Below are 17,018 nucleotides of genomic sequence, written 5' to 3' on the forward strand. Positions count from 1 at the left end.
TGGATCTATGTTACATAGGGTTCATTTAATGTTACCGAATCAATATGAAAATGATTTAATGTTAAATACCAAAACTCCCTGAACACAACACTTAAAAACAAATCACTGTTGTTTTTGGCCTATGCTGTTCAACACATTATCACACAGAGGCAGACAGATCTATCCGCTGGCTCATCACTGGATTCAGACTGGGGACTCACGATCCTTTACTCCTCTCAGCAGCTGAGCTCAGCTCTACACAGGAGGTATCCAAGATTTCGCCTAGCTTTTAAACAAGCATATGGTGGCGGATGGAGGAGTGCAGACTCTGTAATAGCACACAACAACATTTAGAAACCAAGAGAAGGCTACTGGAACTCTTTCAGAAACACTGTGCATGAAGGCATCAGTGTAACTTCTTCCAATGCCTTCTGCAAGGAAAATATATTACATATATTCTAAATTTTACATTCTCGCTCAAGTGGTGTCAGAAAACACTTATGAGGGCCGACTAAAAGCTGCAGAAGCAGGGAAAACTGGTATTTGGGTCGGAGTGATTTGAAGGGGGATCAATGGGGATTAAATGAATGCCCCTTGTTAACTATAATAGGAAATATGAGGGAAAACAACAATTTGCCTCCCCATCATCCTCCACAGATTTGACCAAAAATAAGCCATGTAGCCACTCATCACTGTCCACTTCTACTGAACTCTCTCCACTTCAGAGTGAATGAACTCTGGTGCACAGTGTGTTAAATGGCTGTAACACCACGCACAGAGTGTACAACAAAAGCACTCAACTCAAACTGCCCTATTGTGTGAGAAGCCTAGGAGAAGCGTTATATGCCTGTGTGCCTGCTAGCCATAGGAAGTATTGGTGTTTGTTTTAATGAGCTGTACAGCATAAGCATGGCACACAATGGACTCCCACGTACAGTACTTCCTCCACACCTGGCCAGTGGCACAGCAGGAACTATGATCACATCCCTCCTCATTTATAGCAGCTCTATTGGGTTAGCAGACCTTACACATACACACACACACACATACCAAAGGAAATGATCATAAAGCACAGCCCTAGATATAGAAACAGTCTATTCCTCATGAGGGGGAAATGGCACTGACAAAGCTACTACAGAATATAGATTTAGTCGTGTCAGCTTTACTGTAGAAGCCTGGGAGGTTCAGTATTGCCTCTTTGAGCTTTCCAGCCTAAATATTAACAATGAATAATACAATAATGAACCTACAGGAGAGTAATGAACTCGTGGTGTATCACAGAGTTGTCACTACTAGAAGATAGCTATGTTAGCCATGTGCTCTAATAAAACAGAACGACTGCCAAACATGATTTACTGTAGGAATTACGACAATGACGAAACATAAGCAAAAACAGTGGACTGCTTTACATCCATCGAGGCTGCTTTTCTACTTCTGAAACAAACCGGACAGAGTGAACTACTAGCCGAGAGTGCGTTAACATTCACAACGTGTGGCTGCCTGCCTCACCGGAATCCCCTCCAACTCTCATGACAGCTCCCTCCAAGTCCTCGGGGGAGGTGCCAAGAGTTCACATTCACTGTTACACTTAAAAAAAAAAAAAGAAAAAAAAGCTGCCTGGTGCCAAAAACAATCCAATCCGCGGCTATTACAGGAAGATGTTTACCTGTTGATTTTCAGAGCGAAAGCCCGTCGCTCTGCGCTCGCCAGGGAAGCCATGCGAGTTTGGACTCCGGTCGGGCGGCGCTGGCTCCAGTGTTTTCCTGCGGGCTCCAACCGCCTCTCTCTCTCTCTCTCTCTCCCACACCGCGCTTCGCCTACTGCACAAATGTCATCGCAACACTCATCTTGGCTTTCTGGGTGTAAACTTCCGCATTTGAACCATCCCGGAGAGAGAGAGAGAAAGAAAGAGAGAGAGGGAGGGGAGGGGGGGGGGGGGGGGGGTCAGAGAGGCAGACACCGGCGGCCGGGTGGGAGGGGATGGGATGGATGAGACACGCGCGCGCTCTCTCGCTGCTGAGATAAGCCCTCTGGTTTGCTTAATAAGCAGTCTGGGTTTTTCTATTCTCTCTCTATGTCTCTCCCCCCTCCCTCCTCTCTCTCTCTCTCTCTCTCTCTCTCTCTCTCTCTCTCTCTCTCTCTCTGTTGTTGTGTGTGTTAGAGAGAGGGAGAGAGAAACCAAACCTAATTTCTGATGAGTAAAAAAAACACTATAATTGTCCTATAATATTCCTATAGGGACTTATAGTGCGTCTGTGCTGCTCAGTAGTGAGTTTATATTGACCTTATTGTACTTAATGTTTTTTTTAAATCTCCTATGGGACCACTGTTGCTATAATATTCCTGTAGGGAGTTAAACCGTTTGCGTAGCACTCAATAGTGAGGTTAATTATTTTACTGTACTTTGTATTTTTATCTTCTACTGTACCACTATAATGTTCCTAGAATGCTCATATATGGTTTTATAGGTATATGTATTTGTATTGTAGCCTACCCCTCTAAAATTATAGGATTACTATAGTTATTTTTTGTTAGGGTAAGCCGATATTTTTGTTTCCTTCATAACAAACATGTCCACATCTCTTCATACCAAACTGTATGTTGTACTACCGGTATGTACTTTGTGGCAGGTGTCTGACTGCAATGAACTGGTTTCTCTCGCCCTCTTGTGGCCAACGCTGCGCATCACATCGCCTCTGCTCTATTCTGAGAAAGTAGAATTGACGGGGAGGAAAAGTTGGCGTCGCATTCATTTGTTCGTGCATTTCATTACACGCAAAGCTTGTCATTTCCCCCCCCAATTTACTGTCATGTTATCCTGTAGCTCCCCCTCCAGGTTCTGTGTCTTGACCGCTATGCAGTAAGCGGAACCATTGCCACTTCCAGATGTGACCGGACCCTCGACAGTGCTGCACACTGTCAAAACCAACAGCAACAGCCGTGCCGGGGCGAGCATTACTGTGAAAACTCGGAATTTCTTCAATTATCACACGAAGAATCAGGTAATTATTTTCTAGCCTTCGTAAATCAAAGAAAGGCGGGTTTACTTTGCTGTCATGGCTTACTGCGCAGGCAGGAAGGGATAAAGCCCATGTAGACCATGCATGCTCATACTGTATGCACTCAGGTGATTATCATGGAAGTATTATATTACGGTGATTAAGAGTGAGTGGTGGTGACTGACCTGTAGCTTCTGTGGCGAGCAAGTGAACGTTATTTATTTCTTTATACGCTTTTAGTATTGTCAAGATTCGTAACGAGGGATGTAAAGCCACCAAAACTCACTTTACACACATTTTTATTTACAAAATAGAGTTTACCCACTTTGATTTAGCTCTGACATATTACTCTATGAAGTAAATTCATATATATCGTAGTAAGTGATTGATGAAGGTTGTATGAGGATATGGTCTTTAAATGAAATAATTTGTGCTTTTCTGACAATATGCTTGATTTCATGTTCATGGGTGTTTGCCTGATAAGTATCACCGACTGTCACATTTTACCCACCTTTTTATTTGCTCAGATTAATTAAATGTGTCTGTGTACTTAATCAGATCAGGTCCATCTCTGTCTGACTGTAGTCAGACGTTGGTTCCCACTACTTCCAGTATGGACGGCATGGTGATGGAGGAGGAGGATGACTGCCCAGAGTTGGTGCCCATCGACACCCAGCCCGGCCCTGCTGCTGAGCAGATACCTGTCACCATCATCACTGGGTACCTGGGTACGAGACTGGCTGCGTCACTCACCGCTTTAATGAGCTTATGAAGGAGATTATACACTAGCACTTTTGTAAACAGTCCACCCTTGTCATTAAAACAACCCCGAGTCATGGACGAGCTTATTCAGTGTTTGGTCCTACTTTCATAATGACTAAAGGTTGTTTTTGTCATCAATCTTCACAAAATGTTACTACTCATGCTGCTACTACTGACTGATTTACTTAATACCTACACCCTTACAAATCAGATGTTTCTGTTTCTTTTTAGGAGCTGGGAAGACAACACTTCTGAACTATATACTAACAGAACAACACAACAAGCGAATTGCTGTCATACTCAACGAATTTGGAGAGGGTAAACTAATGCTATTCTATTGGAAAATCTAATTTTGGGTGTTATGCTTTCAGTGGTGGATAGATTCTGACTGCATTGTGCAATGTTTCTACACTTACATCCAAACTGCAATGGATTATGTTAGGGACAAACAAAGATGTACTATATATAGGTTTTAATCTAGATTTGATGGCTAGGTGGTGATTGCTGTGGTTTTCCCACAGCTCTCCACAAGAGAGCAGCAAACTAACACTTTGCTTTGAACCCTGAGAAGCCTGTAAAAGAACCTTAACCAAAGTCTTGATTCAGCCAGCTGCAGTTTAGAAAGTCTAGTTTGTATTAGGATGACTGTGTTATGTTATCTTTCCCCTATACTGCTCTTTATAGAACACATTTTAAGGAAATGTAAAGGGGTTGAATTTTCAAGACAATTTGAAGGCAGTCTGGGTTTAAAAGGGTGTGATCAGAGCAGCAGGCAGACAGTTTGGCTATAGCAGTTTTTGGAGGCAGTCCTGTACTGTAGACTCTTGTCCCATGCCCATTGCTGTGAGTTTTAGAAAGTTTAACTTCTTAACCATGGTAATTCTATGGAGGGCATGGATACATATTGCAACCAAAGCATACATTTTATAAAACAGAGTACTCACAGGTCCTTAAAACATCTTCAAATAATTTAAAACCCCTTAAATCCAATTATTTGTGGTCTTATGTTTTCACCATGTAACAGGGTTTGTAGTACAATATGCAGTGTATCTGCTTTAGACTTGGACTTTATGTCCATTAATTCATTTCCATTTGTCTTTTTTTCTTACTCTGCCCATTTATAGTTTCACAATTTTCATCAGCTATGTTTAATCAGAAATAGGCAGGTTTTGCCAACTTTGTTTCTTTATTTTGGTTTAAAATCAGTTCCAGGTAGCATTAAAAAGTCTTAAATTTGGCTTTCTGACAAGACCCTGTAAAAATAACAGCAATATGTAATTTTTGGTACAAACTGGTCAGTCTCTGTCTGTCAGTTGCTCTCGTTCTGATCACAGTTCCTGCTCCTCTCCATGCAGGCAGCGCACTTGAGAAATCCCTCGCTGTGAGCCAGGCAGGAGAGCTGTATGAGGAGTGGCTGGAGCTCAGAAATGGCTGCCTCTGCTGCTCTGTCAAGTATGTACACCAATTGTAGCCTGTTTATAATATAAAACTGATATTATAATGTTTATTGTAATAGAAGTAAAAGGTTGCTTTTATCTTGTGGCTTTGTTTTTGTTTCAAATTGTTTCATATAGTGGAAATTGCTCAGCCAATGCCCAACCATTTATATATATATATATGTTGGAACTAATTTGTGTAATAATTGTTTGGATATGATATAATGGAGTAATAATATATATAAATGTGCAGTAATAATACTTATGATGACATTTTATATTATAAACACAATCCATGCATCATGTTGCAGTTGTGTATAACATCATCAATATACTCCTAAATGAACATACAAATAAAATAAGTTGATGTTTTTTGTTGATATTATGTTGATCAGTTGAACATGCCTTTCTTAATCATTAGTGTTGTTCCTTCACTTCTCAGGGACAATGGTCTTAAAGCCATAGAGAATCTGATGGAGAAGAAAGGAAAGTTTGACTACATCCTATTAGAAACCACAGGACTTGCCGATCCAGGTAATGCACATTTGTTAGTTAAAATACAAGACAGGAGTAGTATTTTCACATAAATTCATTTGGTTGTCAATTAGACCATTGTTTTTTCTACATTACTGATTTTCTCTTACACTACTTCCCTATATTACCAAGGCTTCTATGAACATACAGCAGCTGAGAGCCATATTAGAGTTTGTTAGTTTAATGTCCATTATCTACATTACCATTCTGCAGCATGTGAGGAAATGCTCTTTAGCTTAGACTGTCTCCCCTCCCCTGGTCAATCTGTCTCCTTACATTAATTAGAACAAGTTCCCATTTCCCAGTTTCGCGTGATGAACGTTCAACCTAGCGATGCCATTGAGCCCTATGTTTTTTTCTTTATCTGTCTGTAATAACGGCTCCACCTCTACCACTGACTTTGTGACACCTGCATCTGAAGTTAAATATGTTGTAACTCTGAGGTCCAGCTCTGCGTTGCTGTGACAGGGCCATGTGTGGAGGGAATATCCAAGGAACCTATTTCCATCAGGGCAGCCGGAAAAACTATCAGGCCGTTTAGCTCTCAGGTTTGAATTAGGAAATCAATAGCAGGCCATTATGGGGCGAGTCCTGTGACGACTGGGGTGTGTCGCTAAGTGACAGGTGTCAGGAGGCGGGGGCATAGCCAGTCACACACCACTTGGCCACACAGACAGAACCAGCAGAGCGTATTCAGCCTGGGACTGTCCTCACTCCTCCGCCATGTCATTGGCTGAGACAGGCTTGTTATTGACTAGGACAGTGCTGTCATTGGCCCAGACAGCGCTGTCAATCACACGGCTCCCAGGGGGTTCGCCCCTCCCATTCAGGAAGGGGTTGGATGAGTTATGTGCGGCATGCCACTCAAAAACAGTGTTTTCATTACCCGTCTATCAAATATTTACAATGCTTTCTTATTCTCGCTTGACGGTTTGACAAAAGTGCATTATGTGAACAAGCTGGGGCTGGCATGGTAACATAGGGTCTTGGAATAACCGCGTCCACAGGAAAATAGAAACAAACCAAATGTACCAGCGGGAGATAAACAATTGAAAGCTTCTGATATTGGTTTTATCTGGTCCACAGAGTTCAACTAGAATACATGCATACAGTATTTCTGGAAATACTGCGATGCTGACTTTAAATACAAAAACTTTATATGTGGCTCAAAAGTATGGCTAGATTATTTTCCAGTTACAGCAAAACCTTCCTAATCCAAAGACCTCACAAATGGAGGTAATTGAATAGTGGGACAACTGAAATACATTGAAATAATGTCCAAAAGTTATTGGAAATATGATACAGTTGGTGCTTCAAATAGTCAATTTGACTGTACTCACTGTACAGTCGAATTGACGATTTGAAAGGATTTCCAATAGCTGTAATACACTTATTACATTGCAATTACATTATCACATATTTTTGTTCACAAATCCTGTTTATTTTATCAATTATCTCCGATGTCTGAGCATCAGTCAGTGTCTGGCTTCCATCAGAGCCATTTGCAGTGGTCGAGTATATTTGAGTAATTTATTTCCATTTAACATGCCAGGTGATTGTACTTTTATGTATACTGTTCTCTATACAGGTGAAGGCCCTACGGCAGAAATGATGATGGTTTAATGAGTAATTTTATTGGAACATACTGTATATATATAAAAAAAAGAAAACAGTATGGCCTCTATTTACTTGTTGGAATATTGAAATTGTCTTTCTCTGCCCCACACTGTGAGCATTTGGATTTATATGTTCTATACACTCATTTGCATCTAACATATGAATTCATGTCCTATGGCAGGTGCTGTGGCCTCCATGTTCTGGGTCGATGCTGAGCTAGGCAGTGACATCTATTTGGATGGTAAGAGATGTGTAATGACGCGGTGTGTTGTCTTTTTGTCCCAATAGATGCAGGCACTATGGATCGGACTGTGTTAGTCTGTCCATCAAATGTGATTTCTCAGGTGATATCTCTCTCAGACATCTCTGGTCTGATTTTGATTACATTTGGAAGGATGATGCACCTTCATGCACTGTGTTCCAGCTTTGAAAAATGTACACTGATTGGCCTAATGGGGGCACTATAATTAAAGGTCAAATTTTTTAACTCAAACCTGATACCCCAAACATCACTGGTCCAGTCTGATTTTGATAAATCTCGGAGGGACGATGCATTTTGGCACAGTGCCATGGTGTTTAAAAACATTACACTGATTGGCCTTTTGGAGGTGCTATAAATTAAAAATCAAAGGTCCCAACTCCTACACTGTAAGTGCGACTGACTTGAAACTTGGAGGGATGACGCATCTTATTTCTGATAAGCCCAAAGGGTGCCTGCATCATTCGTGAGGGACGACATGTTTACTTGTTGACTTTGTTGTTTGTGTATCTGTGTGGTTGGTTCGTGTGTATGTGCATGTGTACTGTATGTGTCTTCATTTGGGAGCGTCGTTGTTGTCTTAAAGCCCTGTGTTCCAGAAAACACAGAATGCATGGAATGGTCTCTCGCTCTTCAGATTGAATACTCAGCTGTCCGCACTGTTGTGACAGACTCGCAGACCAAAAGTGGACTTTGAAAGACTCAGAGAAAGTGGCTTAGACAAACAGACTTAGCCAAACACCAAAAGGCTGCTGCAATTCATAAAAGATTCTGTACAGGTTCCCTCAAGTCACTCGTCATTAATACTTTTCTTCATCCCTTCTCAGGCATTATCACTGTCATCGATGCTAAGTATGGATTGCAGGTATGTTTTAAGAAGACGTGGAGAAGCTTTTCATTTTGGAAATATCATGTTGTTGCCAATTTCAAATGCTGCACAAAGCATTAGTGGCATATGATTCCAAGCAATAACTCTTATTTTGCCTGCTGTGAAGTTGAAGCCACAATAAGCTGCTGAACTTGTGAGATTGTTCTTAACTACCCCTTGAATTGCAACACACACACATACACACACACACACACACACACACACATCCTGCCCACCCTAGTGTTGTGGTATTTAAAAGGAACAGGGCAAGTGACACCTAGATAATGGGCTCTAATTTGAAGGTGTCATGCTTGGTGAGGTGACACATTTCATGGCCTATAGGTGCTGCCTCCGTCTTCACACGGGGAGGGAGAGGCAGCGAAAGAACGATGAAGAGATGGGATAGAAAGGGAAATAAGGGCAGAGAAAAGAGAGAGAGGATGATTCAAAGTGAAGGAGTAATTGATATCAGAGATGTGACCGTTGTAATAGGACTGTCACAGCCACTCGCCCACCTCTCCCCCTCATCTGTCCCGTGAAATAGCCGAGTTCACTTGAGCCCTTGGCCTCACATCCACCGCAAGGCCTTTGTCTCTAGGTACAGGGGTTTAGGCTGTGGAAGGGGGGCGGGGGGGGGGATCGGTCATTCTTTTTTTAAATTTTTGTCACTCATTCCTTCTGAGAGGAAGCGGTGGAGATGCATGCAGTGACAGATTGATGTCAGATTGACGCTCTGGGGTCAAGATCCAGGGTTAGACCTCCTGCTCCGTCTGTTATTACATATTAAACTGTTTTTGGGGAAACGCCGCTCACTCCGGCCCTGATGCAACCACAGGAGACAAGCAGAAAATGAAAAAGCCGGTCTCTTGTGGTTTCAGATGTTTAGCAAGTCACTTACTTTGCAGAGATTGAATATAGCCTAGCTGATACACACATTTCTTTTTATCAATTTATCTGTCACTTTTTGTGTTGGCTGTTGCATTATCCTAAGTTAAATGTTGAGGGATTTGAGTGATGTTTTTTTTTTTTAAAGAAAGTTTTGCTAAATGGAGGAAGGCTAGGGTCAGCTCTAGCAATTTTCCATTTTTAAATCCACTTTTTTTTTTTCACTTTCTGGACGAGTGTCTAACTCACGTCCACTATGTCTGCTTTCTGTAGCATCTAACAGAAGAAAAAACAGATGGACTAGTCAACGAAGCAGCCAGGTATGTTCTCTCTGTCTGTGTGTCTGACAGCCTGCTGTCCACCTAACTGTCTCCCTGCATGTCTGTCTGTTTGTCTCATCTGCCCTCCGCTGTGCCATCTTTCTTCCAGCAGCTGCTTGGTGGTGTTGTTGCTGAGCAAATACACTGATGAATAAAGACCAGTTGCATGGCCCTTTGCATTCTGTGTCTTTGTTTGTGTTTTCACCTCTAAACTAAACAGTGGTCGGCTCCCATTTGAGTTTGGCATGTATTACCCTCTGCCACCCGCTCACATACACACACCCAACCACCCACCCACGAACACTCGCGCACACACTTGGGAGGCAGCCCAGCAGGTAGCAAAATGTTTATGTGATTATGTGATTCAATAATTGGCATGAGCGCACGATTTGACATTTACTTGCAAGTAAGAAGTAAGCAGTGACATCCTGGTGTAGCTGGTCCGATGTTTGTACACAGGATCTCAATGTGGATAGTTCTCAATGTCAATTTCTATCACTGGTGTTGTGCATTGTGCAAATTGTGAAGATCATTTCCATGTGATGTGCTTGCCAAATAAACACAATTGTGAATCTTGTGTCATTTTAGGCAGATTGCCCTCGCTGACCTGACCATTGTCAACAAGACAGACCTGGTGAATGAGGAGGAGCTAGCTCAGCTCAAAGACACTGTCAGGTCAACATCACATACTTTATACAGCTTATCGTCTGACAACTTCTAGTTTCTTGTTTCATCTAGGTTCTCATTATCGAGCTTGGTCAACATTTGGCCTCTTTGTCAGGTTAGAAAGAGTGGAGTTGAAGGAGGATGTGATGGTAAGAATGCGGTCTAATTGGTTTATTATCTTAGTACTAATGGCGACCATTTTCTTCCCTCACTCCAGGTCGATAAATGGTCTTGTCAAGATTCTAGAAACCCAGAAATCAAGGTGAGTTCATTTTCGCTAACAAAAATTGCATGTTTTTCATGTGATAAGTTGATATATCTTTTCCCTGGCCAAGTTCCCTGCTTTGTTTTGTGTAACAGATGACCGCCCTCCTGCTTGCTGTTGCTGCTCAGATCTTTGTATCAAAGATGAAGCAACTCAGGCGTGACATTGCATAAGAGAAGCCCCCTACATACACACACACACACACAAACTGCTGCACCCTGAGTAAACACCGAGCCTCCAAAGGTGTCCAGTTACCCTAAAGTCTTTGCTCTCTGACCCTGTTTCTTCCAGCGCACGCAGTTGCATATGTGTGTGTGTGTGTGTGTGTGTGTGTGCATCATGCTAGGTGTGTGTGTGTGTGTGTGCGTGAACCCCCTGTGTTAGCATGTTATGTGTTATTAGACCTGGGTAGCATCTGGCTAACACAAGCGGTGTTCTCAGTGTGTATCAAAGGCTGGGTGTGTTTGGGCTCTGCTCTGCGCCCAGAGAGTTCAGACCAGGGCGAACAGATGAAAGAGACCGTGCAGCGAGGGGTTAATCAGAAAAACATTTACGCAGATTTTTCTTGAGTCGGTTACCACTTCACTTGGTTACCGTTAAGTTAGTTGTAACTGACACGCAGAAGTTATCGAGAGCTGAAATTTCCTGCTTCATTTTTACCCACTATGTTGTACATGCATACTGAAATTAAGTGGGGAAAAGTTGATTTGTTAATGGTTTTCTTCCACAGGGTGGACCTCTCTGAAGTTCTGGATCTGCATTCTTTTGACAATAAGGATGGTGCAAAGTGAGTCGGTTATTTCCTATTTGGGTGTCATGTATAGAACTTCAACTTTATTCATTCAGAAAAAAAATCAATTTTTCTGTCATCTTGGCTTTTTTGTCAAAAACTTTCAACTTTTAAAACATGTTGTGAAACGTCAAGAATTTATTTTGACTCCAAAGACCTATCTCTGCATTGACGATCTCTATTGCTAGTGTGTCTGAACTGTGCACCCAGCAGTCTTTGATACTGCTGTTTACCATGTTTCTCTCTAATTAACAGACTCTTTTATAGAGCCTCCCTCTGTTACACCCCAGGGTGGTCGTCATATTGTAACCCCTGTAGAATCTCAGTGCCATGAATAGAGTCAGCGTTCATCCCTTCATGTGAATTAAATAGGCAGCGGTGTTAAAGCTCTGTTACATGCCCCCGGTCAGTGTCTCTGAGGCCAGCTGCAGAGGATTAGAGCTGTGTGTGTCCACTGGCTCCCAAGGAGTCTCCCTTGTCCCAACAGATAGCTCCTTTCCCCCTGCCTTTCAGAGCCCAGGCCCCTCCTCCCCAGAACCCACGCTGGCTGTTTGAAGCGGCCCCCTGTCGCTCCGCCTGTGTGGTACTAACAGCACACAGGGCTCAAGCCGTTGGACACAACATTTAGCCTCCTTGTGAGGTCAGGGAGAAGGAGGGGGCGGGGGGGGGGGGGGGGGGGGGGGGAGGTCCGACAGAGAGCAGAGGGGGTGTAGTTTGTTTGGAGGTGGTGGTGGGTATTTTGTTTTTAGGATTTAATTGTCATCTACAAAATGATCACAATTACATTCAGAGTGGCAATAAGTATAGACAGTATAGCCTACTCCTCTCCCACAGAAATGAGGGCCAGGGAGCAAACATAAAATATAATATCAAGCATAGATTTGTTACTTTAGACAGTTGTTATGTAGATATATTTACTGACACATGCTGCAAACCCAACCTTTAAAATTATGTCTCCCAGAAAATCCCAAGCCATTACACATGATGCAGTGTGCAAAAGTACACATGTAATTCGTCTGACAAACACACTTGTAAACAATTTGGCACACAGACACACTGCGCCAAATTCTGAATTCAGACGTTTACCTAAATGCATTTTAAACCAATTTTGATATTACTGAAGTTAGTAAAGGTAGTAAATGCAAGATGGTTATCTTTTGAGGCTTTTACCTAGAAATTAGCCTCTTAGGTGAAATGGAACAGATTTTTTTTTAATGATGTTTGATCATTTCTCTCCTCTGAAAGTCTAGCAGAGAAGCTCCAGCTTGTGAAAAGTACAAGGCCACATCTGGACAAGGTATTGTTTATATATTTGTCTGCTTTGAACTTTTGATTTGATTACTTTATACATTACTTCTTCCTATGCACCTCTATAATTTGTACCTGCTGATTTTACTTATTTCAACACACCGTTTCCCACAAGGTAAAGGGAATGCATTCTCCTCAGGCTGAAGTTGTGCCTTTCATTCCCTCGGGCCATGACACTGTAGTGAAAACTCCCCACCCCGCTTTGGTTTTTTTGTGTTGGGATCAACTTGAGGCTTTTGATGTTGTCTTGTAACACTACAAATAGGTTCAGTCTGGGCCATATACAGTATAGACACTGAATCACTTTCTGGTTTCGGCTAGACTGACCAGACTCTTGGCTAGATGTTATGGGTTTACAGTCATTTGGATTGGATCCAACTGTCATAAAAGGCAATATCCAGACCACTGTTTCCCCCTTTAGTGAAGTGGAAAGGTACTACTTCTATACTCGTACCAGTGCTTGAAGAAAAGATATACTGTGTGCCTGTTACACAGACATGGATTAAGCCCATTTCTTTTCAGTGAAAATCTCAATTGGTAAAAATAATTTGTTCCAGGATTAGTCTTATACCATGTCTGTGAATGTTTCCATCAGGCACTAGACCTTGTAAGTCCTCATACCAATTAAGCCACATATTGTTTTCAGTTGCGTTTTATACCCATGACCTTTTATCACAGGATGAGGCGAGATGGGGGTTGTTTGTGTGGGGTGTGTGGGTAAATAAATGGTATTGTTGTCTGTTTTCTCCAGGTTCCCTTTCCCGCATGAAGCTCAACCTTCCTTCAAACCCTCACCTCCCCTCCACCCCCCTCTTCTCCCCCCTCTTCCCCATGTTGCTCTTTTCATGTAAATGAGAATGCTGTTTTTCTGTTGTTATACCAAATGAAAAGGAAGTGTGTAACCTTAACACTTCAACACAAAACCCCAAATATCTGCAAAGTGCCCTTTTAATGCTGTAAGGAAGTATGGAGAGGAGGGAGCGTGTGTGAGAAAGAGGGGGGGGGGGGGGATAAAGGCAGATAAAGAGGGGTGTCGTTGCTGGGTTTCAGGTGCCGAGTAGAGTTGTGGTTTTTGACACATTCATCCACAAAGTCATCAGTTGTGGTGTAAAAACACTGCTTTTGTTTAACATTCATAATGACTTTGCTGGTTTCAGTAAACCTGCGAGATCATATTTTAAAATATATTTCAGATAAACGTCGTCACAGAACTATGAGTTTTACTCGGAGCCTGAAAACATAAATCTTAAAACTTAACTCACTGTGAAATTGAGTGCCATCGGGAATATGTTCTCAAAATATTGTTTGTTTAACAATGGGTGCCATTTATCAGTATTTCAGTAAGTGAAAAACATTGAAAGGTACTGAAACTCTGGGCCAGGATTTAATTAATAAATCAAGCATGCCTAATGTTTAAAAAAACCTAGACCTGTCTACTTAACAGCAGAAATGTTTTCCGATTGTATATATTAAAAAGATTTCCATAAATATTGGTTAGTATAATGCCCATTTGTTTTGTATGTCATCCTCAGAGTATTCTGACTGTGACGTTTGAAGTGGCTGGAAATCTTTCAGAGGATGTCTTGAACATCTTCATCCAGGTACGCATACCACGCATCGTTCAGATCCTCTAGTTTGTATCCCAGCTGCCATTACTAATTAGCTCTAACATGGCCCTTTGAATGGTGAACGCCTATTTTCCTCTGTTTCAGAATCTTCTATGGGAAAAGACGTTCAAAAACAAAGAAGGGCTTCCCATGACCGTCATTCGGTTAAAGGTACTCTAGAGCACAATGGTTAACCCAGTGGCAGCAGTCATCAATAACAACTGCTTTATTATCTGTATTAATCAGTTTCAGCTGCTTCATTCAGTATCGGTTAATGTGTTACTTGTGTGTGTGTGTGTGTGTGTGTGTGTGTGTGTGTGTTCTCAGGGCATAGTATCAGTTGCAGGTAAAGCCCACCAAGTGATGCTGCAGGGGGTCCATGAGCTGTATGAACTAGATGAGACTCCACAGCTTTGGGGGGAGGAACCTAGGATCAACCGACTGGTCTTTATAGGTATATACACACACACACACACACAGACACACTTCTGTCACATTTCTATTCTCTACCCTTTCATACATGCCTTTTATGTGGAATGCATCTTCTACATTGTTACACAATCAAAATTGAAATGAATTGACCTCAACGAGTCGGATATTGAAAATCTGATGTCAAAGTAAAAATAATGTAAGTGCCGGGATGGGCACATAACTAGAGCCCATTTTGAGAACCGCTGTCCTAGATGACATGTACTGTGTGTGTGTGTGTGTGTGTGTGTGTGTGTGTGCACGCTCTCAGTGTTGTTGTCTGTATAGCTCCTGCTCAGTTATATGTTCTCATGCTGTCTCCACTCTGCTCCATAGGTAGGAACCTGGACAGGGACATCTTACAGGAACAGTTCATCTCTACAGTGGTGCAAGTGGGGGACAAAAATTAAGCATCTGCTCCCCTCTCCTCTTTACATCGTAAACTGTCGATCCTGGTTGATCCTAATAATGTGGCTGGGATCATCCACAAACCTGGGACTATGCTTCAGAGATTCACTGCAGTTTGGTTTCTACAAGAGGCTGAGTTATTCAGAGGATGGCTGAGGTTACTGTGAAGTAGTGATTCAATACAATAGTTTCAAATTGTGCTAATCCCTTACTAACCACTTTAAAAGCTACATCAAAGCAAGAAGTGTTTATGTTGCTGCAGTGCTTGAGCTAATTGCTGACGTGTTATATTGTTTCTTAAAGTGCTCCTCACCCTGGAAACCTAGTTTATAGGTAATATTAAACATGTGATTGATTTTTACAGAGCCCCTACTCCATACATATTGGATGCACACACTCAGTTGCAAACACTTAACATTTGTAGCCAGACATCCAGAAGTTTACTGTAATAACTACAGTGTATTTTTTCCATGAAGATTACGTAATAAAATAAGCCACTTTGCAAGTATGGAGCCCCATAGCTTTAGTTACAAAATGACTGTACTTCTTTGTAAATGATGTAAGCCTATGTTTTTGACTTTGATAAATGATCCTGTATTTTTAAGTTATTCAGAATAAAGATTTTTTGAACTTCTTTCTCTGTGACTATTCTGATGTGCCTAGATAAAATGAGATGTTTTTAATCATTAGTAAAATGAGAAACTAAACCTGTTGGTTAGTTTTAACTGACAACTGACGACTATTACCATAACAACAGAGACAGAATGTCTTTGTGCTACGTGTTAAGCTAACGTGGTAAATCCACTATGATACTCCACAAAGTGCGTAAAATGCCCCCAAGCGCATTAACATCTTAGGTTTTATTGTTATGAAGAGAAGGAAACGCAATTGTTTTTTTTGTTTTGTTTTGTTTTTTCAATTTTGCATATCCTGTCAATAGGCTTTGATTGGAAGGTGTTTGTTTCAGATCAGAATATTTCAATTTCCTTGTAAACACTTATTGATTATTGAATTATTGGTGTCATTGATAATTCGTTCATAAACGTTTTTGCTAACGTCGTGAAACACAAAGCATCTATGAAATTATTTAAATTTTTGAGTGTTTGCACGATTGTGAGTGCTCCCTATAGAAAGATAAATGGATAGATGCTTTTATAGCCGTCTAAAACTGGATGGTTCAATAAACTCTTAATTCTCTACTACACTGGAACAGCTGTCCAGCTTGAATGTGTTGGTTTGTTTATGTTTAGACTACTGTCATACAGTGCGCCTTGCTCGCAATACACTGCAAAAATACCTGGCATTTAATCAGGTTTTAAAACAAGTGTAAAATAAACTGCAAGTGACACATTTTCACAATGTTAATCTCCATGTTCCATGTTTTGCTGAAGTGACATTTTCTTGATAGTCTACTTATTTTGTTTCAAGATACTGACAATTGAAAAAAAATCAAGTGAGACTGCATTGGGAAAAAAAAGGAATTTTCTCAAAACATTGGCAGAATTTTTCCACTTACAATTGAATATGAGACTAAATTACATTTTTTGTATGTGAGATGCTGTTACTCTGCATCTGTCTTGTGATGAGTCAGCTGCAATTAACCAAACTCCGTTGTAGGCTACTTGGTGAATTAAAGCGATTCAGATTTTTGTCATTTGTTACTTTAGCCTTTATTGGCACATTCAGTGTGTGAGAACCATTACACACACACACACACACACACACACACACACACACACACACACACACACACACACACACACACACACACAGGAGTCAGGTGAGGAAATAGGTGGGGTTTTCCCAACTTGGTCATTTGCAATGGAGATGGCTTGCCATGCACGGTG

At 41.4% G+C, this 17,018-nt stretch overlaps 2 protein-coding genes across 5 annotated transcripts in view; one reads left to right on the top strand and one right to left on the bottom strand.

The window, feature by feature from the left end:
• dock8 (dedicator of cytokinesis 8) overlaps positions 1-1,753 on the bottom strand; it is a 58,218-nt gene extending 56,465 nt beyond the window's left edge. For both annotated transcript variants that reach the window (XM_078285003.1, XM_071894841.2), the window contains exon 1: positions 1,646-1,753. In XM_078285003.1, coding sequence (XP_078141129.1) covers positions 1,646-1,698 — 53 coding nt within the window. In that variant the 5' untranslated portion in view covers positions 1,699-1,753. The remainder of the gene's footprint in view (positions 1-1,645) is intronic.
• A 1,147-nt stretch (positions 1,754-2,900) lies between these two features.
• Positions 2,901-15,760, top strand: cbwd (COBW domain containing). Of its 3 annotated transcripts, none has more exons than XM_071894757.2 (16): positions 2,901-2,981; positions 3,537-3,706; positions 3,972-4,058; positions 5,096-5,192; positions 5,619-5,710; positions 7,509-7,568; positions 8,414-8,451; positions 9,613-9,659; positions 10,248-10,334; positions 10,543-10,587; positions 11,321-11,377; positions 12,626-12,677; positions 14,221-14,289; positions 14,401-14,466; positions 14,623-14,749; positions 15,100-15,760. In XM_071894757.2, exons 2-16 carry the CDS (start codon positions 3,592-3,594, stop codon positions 15,171-15,173), a joined length of 1,113 nt encoding a protein of 370 aa, XP_071750858.1. In that variant the 5' UTR covers positions 2,901-2,981; positions 3,537-3,591; the 3' UTR covers positions 15,174-15,760. The 3 variants fall into 3 exon arrangements, 2 of the variants coding, with proteins under 2 accessions (XP_071750858.1, XP_071750860.1); XM_071894759.2 differs by having other exon boundaries at positions 2,921-2,981; positions 3,564-3,706; XR_013505039.1 differs by lacking the exon at positions 15,100-15,760 and having other exon boundaries at positions 12,631-12,677; positions 14,623-14,671.
• Positions 15,761-17,018: the final 1,258 nt, after the last annotated feature.

Source organism: Centroberyx gerrardi, chromosome 8, assembly GCF_048128805.1.
Source record: "Centroberyx gerrardi isolate f3 chromosome 8, fCenGer3.hap1.cur.20231027, whole genome shotgun sequence".
Classification (NCBI taxonomy): Eukaryota; Metazoa; Chordata; class Actinopteri; order Beryciformes; family Berycidae; genus Centroberyx; species Centroberyx gerrardi.

Coding starts and splice junctions, on each gene's coding strand:
- cbwd (XM_071894757.2), top strand. CDS start 3,592: ATGGACGGCATGGTGATGGAGGAGGAGGATGACTGCCCAGAGTTGGTG. Junction 5,711..7,508: donor CACAGGACTTGCCGATCCAG/GTAATGCACATT, acceptor GTCCTATGGCAG/GTGCTGTGGCCTCCATGTTC. Junction 11,378..12,625: donor GACAATAAGGATGGTGCAAA/GTGAGTCGGTTA, acceptor CTCCTCTGAAAG/TCTAGCAGAGAAGCTCCAGC.